The sequence below is a fragment of the Balaenoptera physalus genome, assembly GCF_965194825.1.
Source record: "Balaenoptera physalus genome assembly, chromosome: 20".
NCBI lineage: Eukaryota > Metazoa > Chordata > Mammalia > Artiodactyla > Balaenopteridae > Balaenoptera > Balaenoptera physalus.
Genome location: NC_138901.1, coordinates 43,748,153 through 43,768,717, shown reverse-complemented (window position 1 = coordinate 43,768,717; position 20,565 = coordinate 43,748,153). Strand labels below are relative to the sequence as shown.

The following is a 20,565-nucleotide window of genomic DNA, read 5'->3' as shown; positions in this document are numbered from 1 at the left end:
TCCCGACAGGAAGTCAAACCAGGAGCCAGCTTTGTAATTGCGTTGAGAATTTTAATGAGAATCTGATTTCTTATATTTGCCAGTCAGCCCTTCCCAGTGAGGGGCTGAGATGGGCGCTTTGGTCATGGGGCGTGACCGCAGGAGCCCAGTCTCCCTCCCTCCTTCGCCTCCAGAGGTGCTGACATCCTTCCTGACTGCAGAGCGGTGGCCGGGCGAGGGCTCTGAAGCTCGGAGCCTAGAGACCTCCTGTGCACAAGGCAGAGCCCCAGGAGCCCTGGGAGGCTTTTACAGCAGCTGCTGCGGGTGGTGGAATCTGTGCCCTCCAAGGAGCGGGTGGGAGGAGGGCACTGGGGGGAAACCTCCCAAGCTGGTTAGGACAAGAGCAAGAAGCAAAGTTTGCACAAGTTCAGGTTCAAGGCGTCCTTCATCCTAGCTCAACTCTAAAGTGTTGATGTACTCCTGCACCCATTGCTTCTCTGGGTTGGCGCACACCTGGCGATTCTTTCTGGTGATAAAGCTGTGGGAGAGAAGAGGGTGAGACCTGGTCAGTGCTGGGAGAGCCAGTTTTGGAGATGAGGCGGATTGAGGCAGGGGGGAAATGATACTGGATGGGTTAGTTTTGGAGCTCCATACGATTGTATTGGTGGCGTTCAAGGAAAGAACATTTTCTCTTCTGTTGGGTCAAAGGGCTCCAAGCCAGAAGCAGTCCTGTGTGCACTTTAACCCCCCGCCCCCCAAGCCGCAAAAACACATGCAGCCTGGAGATCTAAGGGGATACGGGGCCCTAAGAGCCCAGGGTTGAGCTGGTCCACCACTTCTCAGCACTTCCTGTTGCAGACCCTGTGCTGGGTGGTGAAGATGCAGAGAAAAAGAGGTGTCCTCCAGGAACTGAGTCATGGCTGAGTAAGTGGGAGACGAGGTGGTGAAACAAATGTGTGGTCTGGCCTTAGATAACACAGTGCCTGGCACACATAGACAGTCGACAGAGGAACCCATCTGTGTGTGCCTGGGTGAACGGAAGAAGGGCATGAACTTGAGTCTTGATTTCACCACTTACTAGTTAGATCACCTTGGGCAAATCACTTAGGGCCTCTGAGTCTATACGTTTACCTCTAAAATGTGGAGAGAAATAATTCCTAGTTAGCACGATTGTTGTGAAGCTCAGATGAGATAGTATATATAAGTTAGTTTTGAAAAATACCATGCATGTTTTGTTACTGGGGTGCTGCGGGACCTCTGCTTTAGGGTGGATCAGAGCAACATGAGCCCAAAGGTCCCGGTGCTGGACACCGTGGCTCGGAGAGGTTGAGGACCCTGAGATACTGGCAGATGTCAAAGCACTTCTACCAATTAACCGGCCAGAATGTGCAGGCCGGTGAGGGTGGGAGGCCTTATCTCTATAGGTGTTGATGGTGTAAGTTGGAAGGCTCACAGGCTGGGGATCATGGGCTACATCCGGCTGCCTGCCTCACCTGTTTGCTGGGAGACTGGTTCTCTCTGAGGGACACCCTGGGCCTGGCCAGCAGTGCTACCCATTAACGTGTTACTGTGGAGCTAGTCCTGCCTATGTGGACCGTTCTCATTTTGGCTTCTCCTTCAGGATGCTTTCCTGCACCTTTCTGTGATGTTTCCAGACAAAGTGAAGGCTTAGGTTATCTGATGGGAATGAGGATTTCTTGGCCCCTTTTCGTGCTCTATCATGGAGAGCGTTTTTTCTCCGGGAAGCTGCTTCCCCTTCTCTGAGCCTCACTCAGAGGCACCTGACCACCTCTCTTTCTCCCCTGCCTGGCGTGCAGAGAAGAGAAAGGGAGCAGAAGGGGTGTACTGGGCTCTGGTGCCTCCTAGTATCTGTCTTCTTGTTTGGGGTGGTGAGGGAGCTTCCGATGCAGACCCTGCCCTCGGCAAGCCAGGTGTCATACAGGAAATCCTGCAGACTTACTGTCCTCTTTCCTCAGCCCCCTTGGCCTGAGGTCAGGAAGTCGAGAGGCCAGGAAACCGACATCTGGGGGGAGGGTTGCCCAGGCCTCCTGCTCCTCCCCCTGCCTGCTGAATGTGATACTGGCTAGCAAACCCCCGTTGCCAAGCCTTCTCTCCCTGCCCGCTCTGTGGGGAGCCTCTCCTGGCCTGACTTCCCTCCACCTTCACCTGCCCCTTGAGAGCAGGTGTGCTCAACGTGGGTGCCCTTCTCCCCTGTGCGCTTCCTCAAGTCTCTGGCCCTGGCTCTGGCACACCGTAGGTGCTTAATGGATATTTATTGAATGAGTTAGTGACTGAATGTTTTGCATTCACTCATCAAGTTTCACTTGTCACTTCTATGTATATAATAATACATTTAGAGGGGGAGAAGGATGATGATATAAGTTAACAACTTATCAGGCACCTAACTGTGTGCGAGGAAATATTCTAATTTTATCTTTCTTTTTATTATTCTCACTTTGACCCAGTGAGGGAAATACCTCTATTTTACTGCACTTTGCAGATGAAGAAATTGAGGCTCAGAGAGGTTAAGTGACGGGCCCAAGCTCATTCAGCTACTAGCTGGCAGAGCTGGGATTTTAATAAAGACAGACTAGCCGGGACAGCCAAGACTGCTGTATTCCTGCCACTATGACATCAGGAGACCCCTTCCTCCTATAAAAAAATGTCTCATCTCCGGCCCCAGCACCCTTTCCTCAGCTACAAACCCTTCATCTTACATTCCCTGCTGGACTTTCCTTAGAGTTGTTGTGCTGGCACCTCGGTCCTTTCCTTTTTTTAAAAAATTTTTTAAATTTTTATTAATTAATTAATTTATTTTTGGCTGTGTTGGGTCTTCGGTCCTTTCCTTTTTTTTTTTTTTTTTTAAAGAAATTCACGTTCTTTTATTTATTTATTTATGACTGTGTTGAGTCTTCGTTTCCGTGCGAGGGCTTTCTCTAGTTGCGGCAAGTGGGGACCACTCTTCATCGCGGTGCGCGGGCCTCTCACCATCGCGGCCTCTCTTGTTGCGGAGCACAGGCTCCAGACGCGCAGGCTCAGTAATTGTGGCTCACGGGCCCAGTTGCTCCGTGGCATGTGGGATCTTCCCAGACCAGGGCTCGAACCCGTGTCCCCTGCATTGGCAGGCAGATTCTCAACCACTGCGCCACCAGGGAAGCCCGGGTCCTTTCCTTTTTAAACAGCTCTTCCTCAGGACTTCAGGGGGCTCCACCTTCCCCCTTCTCCACGTCTGGGTTGAAACCTCAGCATCACACTCAACCCCTCTCTCTTCCTTGCTACCGACCTCACAGCACTTGCCAGGGCTTGCTGATTCCGCCTCGGAAGCTTCCTCACCCCGTCTCTCCTTCCCTTCAGGTGCTGTTTAGCCTCAGTACCACTCATGTGGACAACAGCAGCCTCTCCACTGGACCTCTCTTGTCTAGACTTTCCCCGTTCCAGCTCATTTCACATTTTTGCTTCATTGTGCTGACACTCAAGGCCCTCAGTGCTTTCCTAAACCGAGACTCTACAAAAACCAGAGGAGAGTCTTGGCGACATCCCCTCTGCCTCATACACCCCGTCCCTCAGTCCAATCCCAAGTCAAATAACACTTTTTGCAGCAAACTTTGCCTAAATCCCTTCTCTTAGCTAAGCCCTGAATTGCGGTGTGTTCCGTCTTTCCTTTTGTAACATTCGTATGCAGGGTGCCCTGGTCATTGCTACATCTGTCTTAGACTGTGAGCCCCAGAAGGGCAGGGATGGTGGTTTACTCCACTCTGCCTGCCTATAATAGGTGCTCAAAGAAGGATTTTTTTTCCTTTTGAACAATACTTGTTTTCAGAGATAAAATTAGTAGTGCTACATTTTTTTTGGCTGTGCCACGTAACATGTAGGATCTTAGTTCCCTGACCAGGGATGGAACCCGCACTCGGAGTCTTAACCACTGGACCGCCAGGGAAGTCCCAGTAGTGCTAAATATTATTACTATACTTAGAAAGATTCATCAGGACCAAAGGCCAAATCTGAATACCTGTAACTTTGCCAGTGTCACAGAAATTTTTGGATTAAAAAACTTCATCGTTATATGGAAAACTTCATGATTGCTCCATTTTCATTCTTTAAGTCTCTATCATCTTAAACTTCTTAAGCCACTATCGCTAATGACCTTGCTAGGGTAGAAAGAGGAGGCTCCAGAAACAGGCTCCATCCCTCCCTCACTTACTGTGCAACCTTGGGCAAGTCACCAAACCTCTCTGGGTCTCACTTTCATTATCTGAAATGTGGAGAAAATTATGAATACCTGTCAGGGATGTTATGATAAAATGTAGAGATAATGCATGTAAGATATTTGACACACAGTAGGCACTTCCTAAGTAGCAAGGATTACTATTTTTCTAAATGTGGTAGCTTATGTATTTAAAGGAGAATCTCATTTCATTATTTCTTCATCAATCAATAACTTATTGTTTTTTAACACGCTTGACTGCAACTAGGGCCTTGACCTCTGACCTCTCCTCTTTAGTTCCTTTTGAAGTTGCAGGTGGATTTGATTGGGTGTCGGATATGGGGGACGACGGGGTTCTTAACTGGAAAGGGTTGACTGAGTTGATCTTCTCCACCCAGGGGCATGGCAGACCAGATTCAAGTAACGGTCACATCCGTAAAGATCAGAGACCTAACCTAGCCCATCAGAGTCGGGAGGATCCTTCAGGAACACCTTGTCTAGCCTTTTTCCACGATAGCTGGGGGATCTGAAGCTAGAGAGGGCGGACCCATGGCTATTTGAGCAGCCGGAGGGTGGGTGGGAGTGGATGGGGCACCATCTCTGAGGGCTCATGGTCGGGGGACTGGCTCTGGGGCAAAAGGTGTCCCTCCCTCACCCCCTGGAGGATTCCACAGGGCTGAGACTCACACGACTGCTGCCATGGAGCACTTGCTGCTGGTGTAGAAATATTCCCGGAGGTGGGCGCGGGGCAGCGGGCGGGAGAGGTAGGCAAAGCAGCAGGGTGTGGTGTCCGAGGCATCTGGGAGAGGGAAGAAAGAAGACTCCTGGATTCATTGCCAGCACACACTGGGTATGGTGCTAGGTGCTTTATATGAATTATCTTTTTTAAAGTGTTTTGGGTTTTTTTGTTTTTAAAACATTTATTTATTTATTTGGCTGCGCCGGGTCTTAGTTGCAGCACATGGGATCTTCGTTGACTCATGCGAAATCTTAGTTGTGGCATGTGGGATCTAGTTCCCCGACCAGGGATCAAACCCGGGCCCCTGGCATTGGGAGCACGGAGTCTTAGCCACCGGGCCATCAGGGAAGTCCCTATATGATTTATCTTGAACAGACTATTATCATCCTTTGGCTGAAACTGAGGCTCAGAGAGGTAAAGTCACTTGGCCATGGACACACAGTGCCAGAGTGGGGATTCCCTCACCTAATCCTTGAGACTTCCCTCTATACCACGACCCCATGCCTTTGGCTCTGAGGGCATCCTGCGTTTCCTCCGGGCTTGTCTTAGGTCTTCTGCCCTTATTTTTGCTCTCCTAGGATCCTCAATGGATTCAGAACTTGGTTTCTTTGAGACCTAGGGTGGGTTGCGGGGAGGTTTCCAAAACTTAGACTTCATGACTGAGCCAGGACCCCTAAGAGAGGCCTGAAGATGCATATTTTATCCTGGGACCCTCTGGCTGAGGCATACTGAGAAGGGCTCTGAACAGAGAAGGAGGACTTTTTGTTGGTCAGTTAATTCAGGATGGCCCCGGGAAGTGTCAGTTGCCATTTCCCAGCAGAGTAGTAGTGTTTCAGAGCCAAACAGAGCTGGGTTTGAACACTGCTTTCCTTATTTCCTAGTTGCGTGACCTTGGACAAGTTACTTAACCTCTCTGGGCTTCTATAAGTCGAGGACAGCTACTCAAAGAGTAGATGTGAGCGTTAAATAAGATGATATTTGCAGAGCAATCAGCACAATGCTTGACCCAGAGTGGGCATTTAATTAGATTTTGTTATCCTTTATCAAGTCCCATTTTTTTCCATCTGTGAAATGGGGGGGAATATGACTGTCCCAGGAGAGTTTTACTTAAGTGCTTAGAAGCTTCTTAGAAACCCTGCTGCTGCTAGACGTGAGTTAGTCTTGTTTGGAGGTCAGCTCGAGCTGCCCCTGCCTGCTAGTATCCCCAGCATCAGTCCACACTCAGCGAGCACCTGTAGGGCTTGGGGTGTAGACCTTGATGACACATACAAGTTGTTCAGAGGGTCCCTGCCGTGAAGTGGCTTTGAGATCTATCAGGGACAACTGAACATCTGGGTAAAGCAGTACAGGAGAATGTAAATCATAGGGTTCAGATGGTATAAATGCTACAGTTGAAAAGAGGGCGAGGTCTGGGCCAGTCTAAGGGTCGGACCCCGGGGGCTGTGGTGGTCAGGACCTGGACTTACATGGGGAGGCAGATGCAGGAGCGCAGAGGGCAGCCATGGCGAGGATGACAGCGAGGGCGGCGGCGGAGACCTTCATGGTAGCCGTGAGCAGAGGCTGTGGGAGATCCACGTGCTGTCTCAGGATCCTCGGCAGGGATCCTCTGCAGCTCAGGCTGGCCCTTTATAGGGAGCCCGGCCAGCAGAGGGGGCGCCCTCACTAGGGGAGTTTCCGAAAGAGCAGCCACACACTGGCTGATATCATCGGTGAAATTGCACAAAACAGAAAAGAAAACTGAAATAGCCTCCGGAAATTTGAGTCTCTCTCTCTCTCCCTCGCACCTCTCTTCACTGCCCTCCAATCCAGAGTGAGCTCATCGCTTCCCTCTTTGCCCTTGAGAAGAACCAGCACAAGCAGCGGTGGTGGAAAAATCTCTTCCTCTGCTGGCATCCTCAGCTTCTGCCAAGGCAGGGGTCCTCCCAGAGGTCAGGAAGCTGCTTCCCTGGGGACAGGAGGAGGGGCAGTACGACAAGATCAGAGCCCAGGTGCCCTGGCTCTCGCTGCAGTGCTTGGTCCGCTAACTACTGCTCACCATGAAAAGGTTCATGGTTGGGACATCCTTGAAACTGAACGAAGTGGTGGTCTGGATTAGAGCCGAGGTCCTTCCTCCATTCCAAAGAATTGGATACAGTCAATCTTCATCAATTCCTATTTGGATAATTCAGAATTAGTGACAATTTGGCCTGGGTTGGGCTGAAGTTGACTTCTGAATTATCTAAAAGTGTCTATTGACAGTAACAAAGGCAAACACATTAAAAAAAAGCGTAATTTAAAAAAAACGTAATCTTACACCAAGGATTTTTTTGCTAGCTATTGTCATATACGTAACTTGGTGGCTGAGGGTGACTGAATCACCCAGGATGGGGAGAACTTGTCTCATTTCTTCCACCCAAAGACTTTGAGGCAGGATGGTTATTATTCTCCTTTTGTAGAAGTGGAAACCGTGCCTCAGAAGAGGTCATTAAGGTCCTCGAGGTCACACAGCAATAAGTGAGATTTGAACCCAAGTATTTCTTTTTTTTTTCGGATTGACTTTTAAAAAAAGAAATTGAACCATAGTTGACTTACAAATTGTGTTAGTTTTAGGTATACAGCAAAGTGATTCAGATATATGTATATGTATAGATACATATATATCTATATATATACATATTCTTTTTCAGATTCTTTTCCATTGTAGGTTATTGCAAGCTATTGAATATAGTTCCCTGTGCTATACAGTAGTTCCTTGTTGTTTATCTATTTTATATATAGTAGTGTGTATCTGTTAATCCCAAACTCCTAATTTATCCCTCCCTCTGCCCTTTCCCTTTGGTAACCATAAATTTGTTTTCTATGTCTGTCAGTCTGTTTCTGTTTTGTCAATAAGTTCATTTGTATCATTTTTTAGATTCCACATATAATTGATATCATATAATATTTATCTTTCTCTGACTTAGTATGATAATCTATGATGTCTGACTTACTTCACTTACTATGATAATCTTTAGGTCCATCCATATTGCTGCAAAATGACAATATTTCATTGTTTTTTATGTCTGAGTAATATTCCATTGCATATATACTACATCTTTATCCATTCATCTGTTGATGGACACTTAGGTTACTTCCATGTCTTGGCTATTATAAATAGTGCTGTTATGAACAACAGGTATCTTTTCAAATTAGAGTTTTTGTCTTTTCTGGATACATGCCCAGGAGTGAGATTGCTGGATCATATGGTAACTCTATTTTCAGTTTTTTAAGGAACTTCCATACTGTTCTCCCTAGTGACTGTACCAATTTATGAACCCAAGTGCTTCTGATGACCAGGCTCAAGCTCTTTCCACTGACCCACATCATTCAGGCAGTTAAGCTGTTCTTTATCCTCTCTAGGTGCCAGGTGCTGTTCTAAACTTGTCATAAGAATCCTCTCATTCCCTCCTGACTCGTTAACCAATTACCAATAGAAGCACAGTTTTGGAAACCATGGCCCATCTCATTTAAAGAAATAAATTGTAAGCACTTAAGAAACATCCAACCATCTACACAAAAATGATCTGCCTGTTTGAATTGTTCCCTTCATGTAATCCTCTTAGTCAGCAAACATGTGGGAGGCTGTGCGGCCTAGTGGTTAAGAGCAGGGGCTTTGGTGTTTCATTTACAAGCCAGGTGGCCTCCTACAAGTTACTTCATCTCTCTGGTCTCAGTTTCCTCATCTATAAATCAGGGATAATAATAGTGGCCCCACCCACAGCTGTTGAGACAATTAAGTTGCCATAAATGTGCTCATGCTTGTAAAGCTCTTAAGTACAATGCCTGACACTGTTAAGTACTTAATAACATTAGCTATTATTATCGTGTTATTATTGAGTAAGAAAATGGCAGTCCCTTTAAGGATATTCTATACTGCAGGTTTTTCGGCAATCTAGACCCCACCCCCCCACCCCACCCTGGACCCTAGTTGATGTGGATTAGTGAACTCTATTACGAAGACTATTTTTAAGCAGGTGGGTCAGTTGAGTCTTAGAGAGGTTAAATGACTTGCTTAAGGTCACATTTCCTAAAGTGATAAGAATTCAACATGGAACCCAAGTCTGTCTTGGTTCCTAGCTTCCTACCACACTGCATTGTTTCTAGAGAAATCCCGAAACTTTTGCTAAGGCTGTTTTTCCTTGTGAGCTCTATTTCTGTTGCCTTTCCTTGATCTCAGTTTCCTTCTTTAAGGAAGAAAGGAAAGTACTTTTCTGGATACCAAATACGCTGAGTTGGGACACGAGCTGAGGACAGAGCTGAGGGAACCACAGACGACCAACCTCATCCCCATCTTTAAATCCCAGTGAACGTTTCTGCTGTGTGTAAATGTGTGTGCATGTCTGTGTATAAATGGTAGTGGGAATAGGGAGGGGGTAGGATGGCAGGGTTGCTAAGCAGGTATAGGCAGTGGGTACATCAGGAGTATTTTTCTTCCCTTTTGGTGGTTCCAGTGGATGGTGGGTGTGCAGAGGAGAGAGAAGAACCTGACTGTAATTCCATTTCTGCCACTCACTTTCTCCTGTGCAGAATCAGAGTTCAGACTCACGGAATCAGTATATTCTCTGGCTCTAAAGTACTGATTCCATGAGGAAATCAGAGCGCCTGTGTAAACAGTACAGTACCTGGTACAGGGTGGGTGTCCAATGAATGGCAACTGTCATTATGATTTACCTGGCATTCTGTGTTCCTGAAAACCAGGAACGGCTGCCTGTCTGACTCACCACAAGGGCGGTCGAGAGGATCAAGGGGAGTGATGACAGTGGACGTGCTTAGGAGACCGTCAGGTGAGGTGAAAACGTCACGAAGCTGTCTCTGTCCTCCCTGTCCCGCCAGTGTGGTTGGCCTACACCGCTCCATCATTCCTTGCTGCCTCCGCAAATTGTCACTGAGAATTGCTGTGACCCAGGCAGCCCTCTAGGCGCTGAGGACACCATGTGAGCCAAAGACCTGCCCTCTGGAGTGTCTGTTTGTGTGGGGGGGAGGGGAGAGCTCACCCAGAACAAGGGAAAACATACTCCTTTACTGTGAGTCAACTTTTCATTGGTCTTGTCTTAACTCCCTGAACACAGTAACAATGTCCTATGCTTTTTTTTCTTTTTTTTCTATTTGTTTTTTGTATTCTCCCCCTGCATTCCAACAAATGTCTTGGACATGATAGATGCTTAAATTAATGCTGCTTTAGTCTTGATAACTTCTTACAGCATCTTGATTTAAGTTCATGGGCTCTCTAGTGTCTGACTCCTGGGTTCAAAACCCAGCTGTATTATTAATTCTGGCTTGGAGCAAGTTGCTTACTTTCTCTGGGACTAAGTTTCTTCATCTGTCGAGTGAGAGATTGATTCTAACCTGTTTTGGGGAATGGAGCCCTTTAAGAATCTGATGAAAGCTGTGAGCACTTTCCACAAACATGTGGAGACCTACCCAAACACTCACACATGTAATTTTTGCATATAAGAGGTTCATAGACCCAGCAGGCTCACTGATGGGCCTCTCGAGTTCAGAGGGCTGGTTCTCATCACCCTTCCTCCGTCCTGCACCCCTTTTCCTAGCACATCCCGCGCTGAAGCCAGACGCGCACTCTGCCCCAGCCTGCTGCAGCTCCTCCCCTGCCCTCCTGGCCCAGTCTTCCTTTTTCCTGTTTCATTTCATTTCCTAAGCGAAGCTGGCTGCCTGCTCAGCCTCCCACTGTGATGTTAGGAAACCAAAAGCAGGCAAAGAAAGTGAAACCTCATCCTATCTGGATTCTGAAGCTTTGCTCTGACCTGGAGTTCCCCCCATGACTGTGTGGGGAGCAGCTCTGGCTTTTTTGGCTGCTTCAAAAAAAAAAAAGTCCAAAGCAGGGAAATTCCCTCCATCCTCTAGGAATCCCAGTCTGGGCCCCAAGAGAAGCCTGAGGCAAAGTCATTTCCTCCTGATGAGCCTTAATTTTCTCCATTCACAAATTGGAGATTTGCTCTCTGGTTGTGTCCCTCCTCTGCCCTTGTTAACATGTGTCCCACCTGAGCCAGTGAGCTGCCGTCTCCCCCTTCCTTGTGCCTACAGGGCCCTGCTTGGGGTAGGTGCTCCGTTAGTGCTGGCGGAGGTCTGTAGGGGACGGCAGTGTGAAGGTGCAAGGGAAGGCCTTCCAGCAGGCTCAGGGGATCTGCCCAGGTGGGGACAGGATTTGAACCCCTCTTCAAGACTTTTCCTGCTACAGCCTGCCATTGCCTTTTGGTCCAGCTCTGGTTTGTTCATCCTATGTCATTCTATTCTGTGCCTCCCTTCCCTTCCCCATCCCCTGCTACATTTCACTGTGTCAGGGTACCAACTGTGACGACCGTTCTCCTGTTCAAACACAGTCAAGCTGGAGGGCTGCAGCTTGGCCTCCCTGGCCTCTCGCACCTTCACCACACAGTTCAGGGGCTGTGTACGCCCCACTTGTTTTCTGCAGCTGGAGACCACAGGCGGTGTGTTTGCTGATGTGCTCACTTGCTTCGGGGGACTGGAGGAGCCCACTGCAAGACACCCTGGTGGGGGGTGGGGGGAGGGCAGCTGTGGGAGCGAGGCCCAGGCAGAAGCATCAGTTCTTCCAAAACTGCCGGGGGCGGGGGGTGGTGGGTGAGGTGGGCAGACGATTTCAGGGCCTCCTCCTCCTGACACTTCGGAGTCTGTTTTTTGTTTTTGTTTTCCTCTGCGTGTTTGTCGGTGGCTTCCCCTTTCTCTGTGCATACTGCATACGTTCAGAGGACGGCAACCCCTCCCTTCTGCTGTCCCCAGCCCCCAGGAGAAAGGCTGGTGAAGGGGGACAAACTTGGGGCTGAAATCAGACACATCACTTACTCTCTGTGTGTCTTTGGTCACATTATTAACTAGTCTACACTTTGGCTTCCTTTCTAGAAATAGGGCAGAGAATCCTAGCTCCTGGGACAGCGCAGAGGATGAAATGAGGCAACCAGTAGACTGCTTGGCACCATTCCTGGCACAAGTACATACTCAGAAGATGATGCCTTCTCTTTCTTTCCCCAAATGTCCAGGCTCTAGCATTTCTTCCCTCAGTGTTCCCCCCTCTGTCCAGGAGAGGTGTTCATCTCAGCTCAGTGTCAGGAGGCATGAGGGCAGGTGAGGGGAGTTGACAGTGATTTTCCACTAGCTATTAGGCGCTGTGCTAGATATTTTAGGCATTATTTCACTGATTAGGAAGAAAACACATAGAAAACAATGATGACTCAGGCCTGCCTTGAGCTCTCCTGCCCTCTGTGTGGCAGACTTCAGAGACTCAGGCCCTGTGCTCTGCCCTTCTCTGGGTTTCTCTCTCTCTGAGCCTGGCCATGGGGCGAGACATGGTCACCTCTTCCCCCTTCCTGGCTGTCCCTGCAGGTCAGCACGCAGACCCTTTTTCAAAGAGATTCACAGACAGGCTTACAAAGGAAGTGACACAAGTTTCAGAATCTTACAGGATTCTTGTGGCTGTGACCTGGATTCTACCCCCTTTTTGAGCTGGTCCCGAGAAGCCCCCTGGATTCTTGGCTGTTGCGTCCAATCCCGGGGCTGGGGGTCTGCAGTCTCTCGCCTTGCCTCCCCTGTGCATCCCCCCACCGCAGATCATTCAGGCCACAACAGGATGGACCTTAGCACCTCCTGAGCCATTTGCGTTTTTTAGGACCTTCAGCCTAGGAGGGGAAGTCCCCTTGGGGAATTTCCTCAAAATGGGATTTGGAAATTCTGCACCTTAGTCATTCCTAACAGAGGCAGCTTTGGGCAGTGAAAAGAGCAAGGGACAGGGAATTAGGAGACCTGTGCTCTAGTGCCAGTTCAGCGCCAAACCTAGTTGTGAGATTTTGGCAAACCTCTTGCCTTTTGTGGCCCTCAGTTTCCTCATCTAGGAAATGGAGGTTTGACAGTATTATTTCTGAGGCCATTCTCAGTTAAAAGATACAAAACTAGAGGATCTGTAGTGTCCTGGAGGAGAGCTGGGGATAGGTGTCTTATTGCCCCTAAAATTGGTTCATATCACTCCTCCTGCAGGTAGGGCTGAGGGGTTATCATTATTACCCGTTCTTACCTCCCATCTTTCCAAGGCCTGGCACTCACCTCACCACTTAGCTCATGAAGTCCTTCCATGGGCAGTACTGCATTCGTCCACTTGCTCACTGCTCGGCCCTTTCACTTCACTCACTCCTTCACTCCTTCCATTCCTCCACCCATCCACCCATACCTTCATCTCTACATCTGTGTCATTTAAGATTCTTTGCCTATAAGTGCAGAAAACAACTCTGGCTAACTTAAGCAGGAGGGTAATGTACTGGGGGTAACGCTGAGTAGCTATTAGAATGGATAGAGCATTGGAGAACCTGACTTGGCAAAAGGACAGGTGAGAAACTATCTGGGTGTTTGGGCAGCAGCTACTGCTTGATAGTCTCATCAGGCCACCACTGTTGAAATAAATGTACTCCAGCCATTTTTCCTATCCACATCTCAATCTATTAAGGATTCAGAGTCCTTGGGTGGTAGGATAACCAGCCAAGCTGGTGTCGTTTGCTTGCTTCTTGGCTGGGAGTGGCTGGAGCACCTGATTTGCAGTACCACTGAGACTATATACTCTGGGGGAGAAGTAATTCCACAAAAGGATGTCAAGGCAATATTTGGAAGGGGGAATGGATGCTGTGTAAGAAAATTAAAAAAACAAACAAAATAAAGAAATAAACCAATACTCCACCCACCCATCCACCCATCCATCCATCCATCCATCCATTCATCTATCCAGCCTCTCAGCCAACCAGGAAACACATTTTTATTGAGCATCCATCATGTTGCAGGGGCCACAGCAGACACTTAGATACAGTACAAATCCACCCATCAGAAACATACCCAGAGTCTCCTCACAAAGGATGTATCTATGGAGCTGAAACAAAGATGAGGACCCAGAGAAAGGAATTCTTGTATATCCATGCATTGGAGGGTCCCAAACAACATTTCTAGGGACAGGGTGACTCATCCTGGATGTGGGCAGATAAGGGGGGGGCGGTTTGTGGACATATATCACAGGAGATTGCTTATGTAGGTGCACAACAGGATGTGGCCAGGATTAGGCACCAGAAACCCAAGGTCTGCCTCTAGTCTCTTTTCCTCTCTAGCAATGGGCAAGTCGTACTTCATTTTTAAAATCTATAAAACAGGGAAAATGAATATAAGAATCCCTGCCCTGTGTAACTCAGAGAACTGCTGTGGAGGTGGAATGAGTTAGTGGATGTGAAGGTACTTTCCAAGTACAAAGATAGAGAACTGTTTTTGCCATGCTTACTTCTGTCTCCAGAGTGGCTGATGAGAACACCCATGGCTCATGTGTTACTCTCACTTCTTTTCTGCCCTCACTGCCCACCGCCCAGCAGTAACCGTGGAGAGGGTCTGTTGAGATTTTTTGTTCTTTAGGCTGGTGGATGAATGTGCAGGGTAATCACTGCTACCCACCTCAGAGCTGTGGATGGTCAGGAATCTGTGGGCTCCAAGTAGGCTGGAAACAGCAGCTGGGTGAGTGTGTATGTGTGGGAGCAGGTCCTGGTTTCTGGGTGAGGCATGTCAACTCTCAGGGCCTGTTTTCTCATCTGTGAAATGGGTGGTTTGCCTGCAGGGAGCAGCCTGTTGGTGGTGCTGGCTCGTCTTTGTCACTTGTCCTAGGACGAATGTCTGGCTAGGCACAGGCCTGCCTGTCTGCCCCCATCTTGTCTCTGCCAGCTAAAGGTCTTTCCTCATATAGAAAGCACTCCCTGTACTGCCTTTCATTGTTGGTGGGCTACACATTGCTGCAACCTCTATGGAGGGCAGTTTGGCAAACTCCATTTGAATTTTTAAAGCATATATTGTATTTAATAAGCACTAGCAATTCTACTTCTAGGAATTTATCTTACATACATATGCACACAGGCATGACCTACTATATACAAGATATTCATGGTTTGTAATAATGAAGGCTGGAGACTGTCTATCAGTAAGGGACTGATTAACTGATTTGGCACTTCCATGCAATGGAATGTCAGGCAGCTACTAAAAAGAATGATGTAGCTCCCTACGCGCAGATATGGAATGATCTCTAAGAGACAAGAAGTAAGAAACAGAATAGGGACTTCCCTGGTGGTCCAGTGGCTAAGACTCTGTGCTCCCAATGCAGGGGGCCCGGGTTCAATCCCTGGTCAGGGAACTAGATTCCACATGCTGCAACTAAGACTTTGCATGCTGCAACTAAAAGATCCTGCATGCTGCAATGAAGGTCTTGCGTGCTGCAACTAAGACCCGGCGCAGCCAAGTAAATAAATATTAAAAAAAAAAAAAAAAGAGAAACAGAATAGTCTATGTAGTGTGCTACGTGTGTGAAAAAAAAAAAAAAGGACTCATATTTATAGATTCTCTTTTGGAGGCTTGTAAGAAACTGGTAACAATTACCTTCCCTTCCTATTAGGAAGGGGAACAGGAGGGAGGCCTGGGAACAGGGGTAGGAGGGATACTATTTCTTTAAAGCTTTTAGACATTTAAAATGTCAGTTTACTTAGGACAAAAAATATGTTTTGAAAAATTGATATATATCATTCTAACCAATATAATTATTCAAAATTAGTATATATTTTCAGTTTCTGGTAAAAAAAAAATATATATATATATATATTTTTTTACATGAATCCTTCAACCAGATCCCATTTAGCTTGCTTGATGTTTTTTCTTTTTTGAAAATTTTTATTTTATATTGGAGTATAGTTGTTTAACAATATTGTGTTAGTTTCAGGTGTACAGCAAAGTGATTCAGTTATACATACACATGTATCTATTCTTTTTCAAATTCTTTTCCTATTTAGCTTATTACAGAATATTGAGCTGAGTTCCCTGTGCTATACAGTAGGTCCTTGTTGATTATCTATTTTAAATATAGTAGTGTGTATATGTCACTCCCAAAGTCCCAATTTATCCCTCCTCCCCCAGAGGGATACTATTTTGCATCTTCAGAATTTGTATCATGTGCGTGTTTGGTTTATTTATAAAGAGTCACCTGCAGGATGTGCCCAGGTGTCCAGGAGGAATTCCCTTGGTGTTTCTCAGTCTCAGAACCTCTTTTATCCCTGAGTCCAGTGAGAGACCCAGGTCCTCTCGGTGAGGTTCTCCAAAGCGGGATGACTCACCCAGTGGCTCATCCTTGCTGCCGCCTCTCACCCCACCCCTCGTCCCATCAGGTGACTGGGCTTTTAGAATCACACTTTGACACCAAAAACACAGCCTTATGTGCCTTCCCCTAAAAGAAGACTGATGGTTGGACCCAGGGAAGGAGGGGCAGATCACTATCTATCTCCTCCGACAGAGGGTGTTGAAGTGGAAACGTCACAGGCTTCAGAGTTGCACAAGCTTTGGTTCAAATTTCGGCTTCTGCTGCTGAAGCTGCAAAAACTCAAGAAACTGCCGTGATCTTGCTAGATGGTTTGCTTATCTGTAAAATGGGCCAACTATTGGGTTGGCCAAAATGTTCGTTCGGGTTTTTCCGTACGGTGTTATGGAAAAATTCGAACAAACTTTTTGGCCAACCCAATACTACTGAGCCCTGGGACTGGAAAGATGAGGGGAGGTCATTGTGTACAAAGCCTGGCACACAGCAGGCGCTCAGTGAATGGTCACAGCTGTGCACATTGTTGCGAAGTCAGGGCCTCCTGCTGGGGCCCTTTCTCATGAGGGAGGGAAGAAACAGTCTTGGTTGGAACTGATGGCCTCCTGGGCTTGGTCCCTTTCCCCAGTAGAGGTGAAAGAGGCACGGTGCCTGCCCACCAGGGGTGTACGCTGATTAGATGGTCTGGGAGAGCCTGGAGTTTGCAGCTTCCTCTCTGTAGCTCTGAGGTCTAGAGATGGTATGGTCGGCCCCAAGGTGACTGTTTGCAGGATGGGACTTGCCCTGGTGTTCGCAGTGGTGACTCTCTGGCCAGGGAAGAGGCTGACTCGGGAAGTTCTGGAAGCTGCTCCGTGAAGATGGGGTGTTGGGCCTGTAGGGGAGCAGCCTCCCCCAGCGTCAGGGGTTCTTATCTCCAGGCTCCACAGATGACCCTGCAGCATACTGGCCTTTCCTGCAGCGTGGGAATTGTTCTGAAAATGGGGTTCTCCTCCCAGCTGCAGAAACATAGCTCCTCCCAGGATGGGCAGTGGTGGAGAGCACGGCGTTTAGAGTAAGGCAGACCTGGGTTTGAGTTCTTGCCTGGCTGTTGATTCACTCAGTGGCTGTATTCTTTAACTTTGCTGAGCCTCGGTTTCCTTGTCTGTGAAATGGGGATAATAACATTGCCTACTTTTCACTGTGAGGATTCAAAGAAATGTATGAGGCAGTACAAAAATGTTGTTTTAGTAGAGCTGGTTAAAGTTGAGCTGACTGGTCTAAAATGAGGGCAAAAATCTTAGGGGGGGAATTACTCTTGGGCTTAGGGGAAAAATGCATAATGGACATGTTCGATAATAAAGGGGGAGACCCCCTACCTTATCCCACCCCTACCTATATTGCCTAGAGAGGGCTAATTGTTCTGCAAAAGAAAGAAATAGGATTGGGAGTCTTTAATGGTCAGTGTGAGAGTTGGTGTGGGGTTGTGAGGGAGAAGAGGGGAGATGGGCAGGGGTCCCAGGTGTTGGGAAGAAAGTCAGGTCAGGGAGAGGTTAATTCCTTCTGGCAGGGAATGGCCAGTGGATTTTTAAGGCAGGGATTTTTATGGCTAATATCCAATTTCAAGTTCTCACCAAATCATTCTGTGCTACATTCAGAACCTATCTTATGCCCAAATTTCCAGTAAACATCTGTTAACACCCAATAGCTCACACCAGGATTGTTTTGGGGGAATGGGGGCCCTGACCTGTGGTGGGTGAAGCAGCATGTGAAGAAAGAGAGAATTCAGTAGAAGCTGGGAATTGGAGGGAGAGGTGCCAGGATCCAGCACCAGCCTTTGGTTCTCCTGGGGGATGTGGATGGGCTGAGACTCCTGACTGCTCGCAGTCTCTGAGATGCAGGATGGAACGAGTTTGGGGATATTTTGGTGAGGCTGCGGATGACCCCAGAGCAGAGGCTGCCAAGTGGGTGGCTTAAAAAGGAGGGAGGATGTGCTGAGACTCAGGTCAATGAGAACATGGTGGGGCAGAGGCAGCAAGTGAGGGACCGGGGGCCCTGGCCACACCCAGTGAGCAGACCATGAGTCCCGCGGCTGCAGCAGTGTGGCAGCCGGGAGGGTTCAGAGCAAGCTGAGAGGAGCCACACCTCAATGCGGCATTAACGAGAACCAGCAGGATGAGAGCCATGTCCCTCACCCCCAGCCAGGGCCTCGAGGCTGCTGAAGTGCCCCCTGCATCCTGAGGCCATCCTGGAGAGGGTTTCCCATCTTCTTCCATCATTGGTGGGAGTGGATCTTCCAGTGTGAGATAAGTTACTGAAAATAAAGAGAACAACCCTTCTGGGGGTATATCTAAGTGGTGACGTGTACATTTTTGACACTGCCACATGATGCATGGATAAGAATCACCCCCGCTGTCACAGATGCACACCCTTCAGCCACAAAACCACCCTCCCATGTTGCAGACACACAGGCTGCTCTCCTTCCTCAGCACTGCAGATGCTCAGACCCCCTGCATTTCTCTCTCCAAAGCCCTGCTGGTGCTGCTGAAAGCACGAGGATTTTTATGTCATGTGGCTGTCCTTTGACATGTAGCTTCAGTCCTCTTTCAGAGGCTTAATTCCCTAAACTCCCCCCTCCCGCCACCCCTGGGACCAGGCAGGAAATGCTCAGAAAGTAGGATGTGAAACTGTTTTGTTGGGCGATTGGGATTGACATGTATACACTGATGTGTATAAAATTGATGACTGATTAAAAAAAAAGAAAGAAAGAAAAGAAATGGAAAACAGCAGCTGAGTCACAGGGAGGTGGGACTGGACCCAGGCCACCGGGATGTCAGGTGGGCTGGATTGTCTCTTTACTGTTCTGTTGAGCTTGTCCTTTCGCCCCTTCTGTTAAATGGGGGATAATTTTAGACAATTCCTTCCTCAAGGCTTTTGGCAAGATGAGATGACATAAAGAATTGAACAGGGCTTAGCACACGTGTTGTAAGCACTCACTGCAAAATAGCTGTTATTGTCTTGTTTATTCTCTCCCACCCTCCGTACTTTTGGTCTCTCTCTCTCTTTTCTTTCTCTCTTGCCTCCACTTTCTCCATCAGTGAAAAGGTGAATGGTAGCACCATTAAAAATCTCTACTGTGAGGAAAGGAGAACTTTCCTGTTGGGAGTGAGGGGCTGGCTAGTGGAAATAGGGGTCGTCTTGACCCCACGTTTTGAGCAGCCAAGCCAAAGCAGGTGGACATGCTCCCTCCCTCACCTCCAGATCCTTGAAAACCAGTTCCACCACTTACTAGCTGTCTGACCCTGGGCAAAGGCTTGAACTTTCCTGAGCCTGTTTCCTTACTGGTAGTATGGGGATAATCCTGTGCACTGCGCACTGCGGCTGGGACAGTTAATCGGCAAACTCTATGTCACAGGCCCAGCCAGATGCACGTGGCAAATGCTCAGGATATGTAGCTACTTAAGCTAAGATGATGAAGCTCTACTGGTCAGGCCAACAACCTAGGAGTCATCCTTGACTTTCCTTTCTCTCACACCTTTCTGAGGTTGGGCTCCCCTGGAAGCAGACCGCGAGATAAGGATTTGAGTGCAAGTACTTCACTGGGAGGTGATCCCGAGACTTTCTAGTAGGGAAACAGAGAAATGAAGCATAAAAAAGAAGGACGCCCTTGCAGGGTTCTTTACTGAGCAGATTACCATTGTAATGGGGCGCCTCGGACTCAGTTCCTCTGGGGACCTCTGGGCGCTCTGAGTATTCCCCCAGGGGCGAGAGGCTGAGTGATTTGCTCACCACTGCGTGTCTATCATTGATCGAGGGCTACTTCAGGGTGAATTCCCCAGCATTCCCATCTTGCTGGGGGTGGGCTCTGGGGCAGAGTTGCAGGTGCTTGTGGTAGAGTGACTGCCTGCTGTTGTGTGGCCTGGATTAAAAGGATGAGCTGGACTGAAAAGATTCCTCTGTTGGGGCCTTGGAAATGGAGAAACAGACTGGGCAGTGGAGGCATAAGAACTTCCTCAGCGAATACCCCTGGACGCTGAGCTGGGACGGTAGATTCTATGACGAGGGCCCGTAGAGACCACGGGGGCGGCAGTTCAGGCACTGACTGGTCCCATCTGGGAACCTTGGAGTCAGACAGACGTAGATGTGAATTTTGGCTTGGTCACTGACTAGCTGTGTGAGTTGGAGCAAGTTGCTTAACTCTGAATTCTCCACAGTTTTCTCACCTGTCCTACAGCTAATCCCCGCCCTGCAGGGTAGATATTAGGATTAAGTGACATGTGTAAAGTGCCTGAGATAAAAAGATGGCCACTGAGTGTTATTTTCCTCTTCATTTCCTACTGCCCCGCCTCTTGCTTCTTGAAGCTGGGCTATGACGGGGTTGCAGGGTCGGAAATGGGTTTGGAAACAGATGCCCCTTAGGAAGTGACGGGGAGAACTTGAGCTAGCAAAGGGGAAGAGGAGGCACTTTCATTGATGCAGAATTTCCATTTCACGTTCCCAGGCAGGATTGGGAGTCCCCTGCCGTTGTGA

General features: G+C 48.2%; 1 protein-coding gene and 1 long non-coding RNA gene across 2 annotated transcripts; one reads left to right on the top strand and one right to left on the bottom strand.

Annotated features, from left to right (window-relative positions):
- Positions 1-30: 30 nt before the first annotated feature.
- On the bottom strand, positions 31-6,557 carry CCL5 (C-C motif chemokine ligand 5). The gene is made up of 3 exons (XM_082440208.1): positions 6,389-6,557; positions 4,871-4,982; positions 31-517 (listed from the first exon to the last, which is right to left on the bottom strand). The coding sequence occupies exons 1-3, from the start codon at positions 6,462-6,464 to the stop codon at positions 430-432; spliced, it is 276 nt and encodes a 91-aa protein (XP_082296334.1). The 5' UTR covers positions 6,465-6,557; the 3' UTR covers positions 31-429.
- A 2,328-nt stretch (positions 6,558-8,885) lies between these two features.
- Positions 8,886-15,259, top strand: LOC309649798. Its single transcript, XR_014257305.1, has 2 exons — positions 8,886-9,724; positions 11,817-15,259. It is a non-coding gene; the product is annotated as an uncharacterized lncRNA (long non-coding RNA).
- Positions 15,260-20,565: the final 5,306 nt, after the last annotated feature.

Coding starts and splice junctions, on each gene's coding strand:
- CCL5 (XM_082440208.1), bottom strand. CDS start 6,464: ATGAAGGTCTCCGCCGCCGCCCTCGCTGTCATCCTCGCCATGGCTGCC. Junction 4,983..6,388: donor TCCTGCATCTGCCTCCCCAT/GTAAGTCCAGGT, acceptor TCCCTCTCCCAG/ATGCCTCGGACACCACACCC. Junction 518..4,870: donor TGCTCCATGGCAGCAGTCGT/GTGAGTCTCAGC, acceptor TCTCTCCCACAG/CTTTATCACCAGAAAGAATC.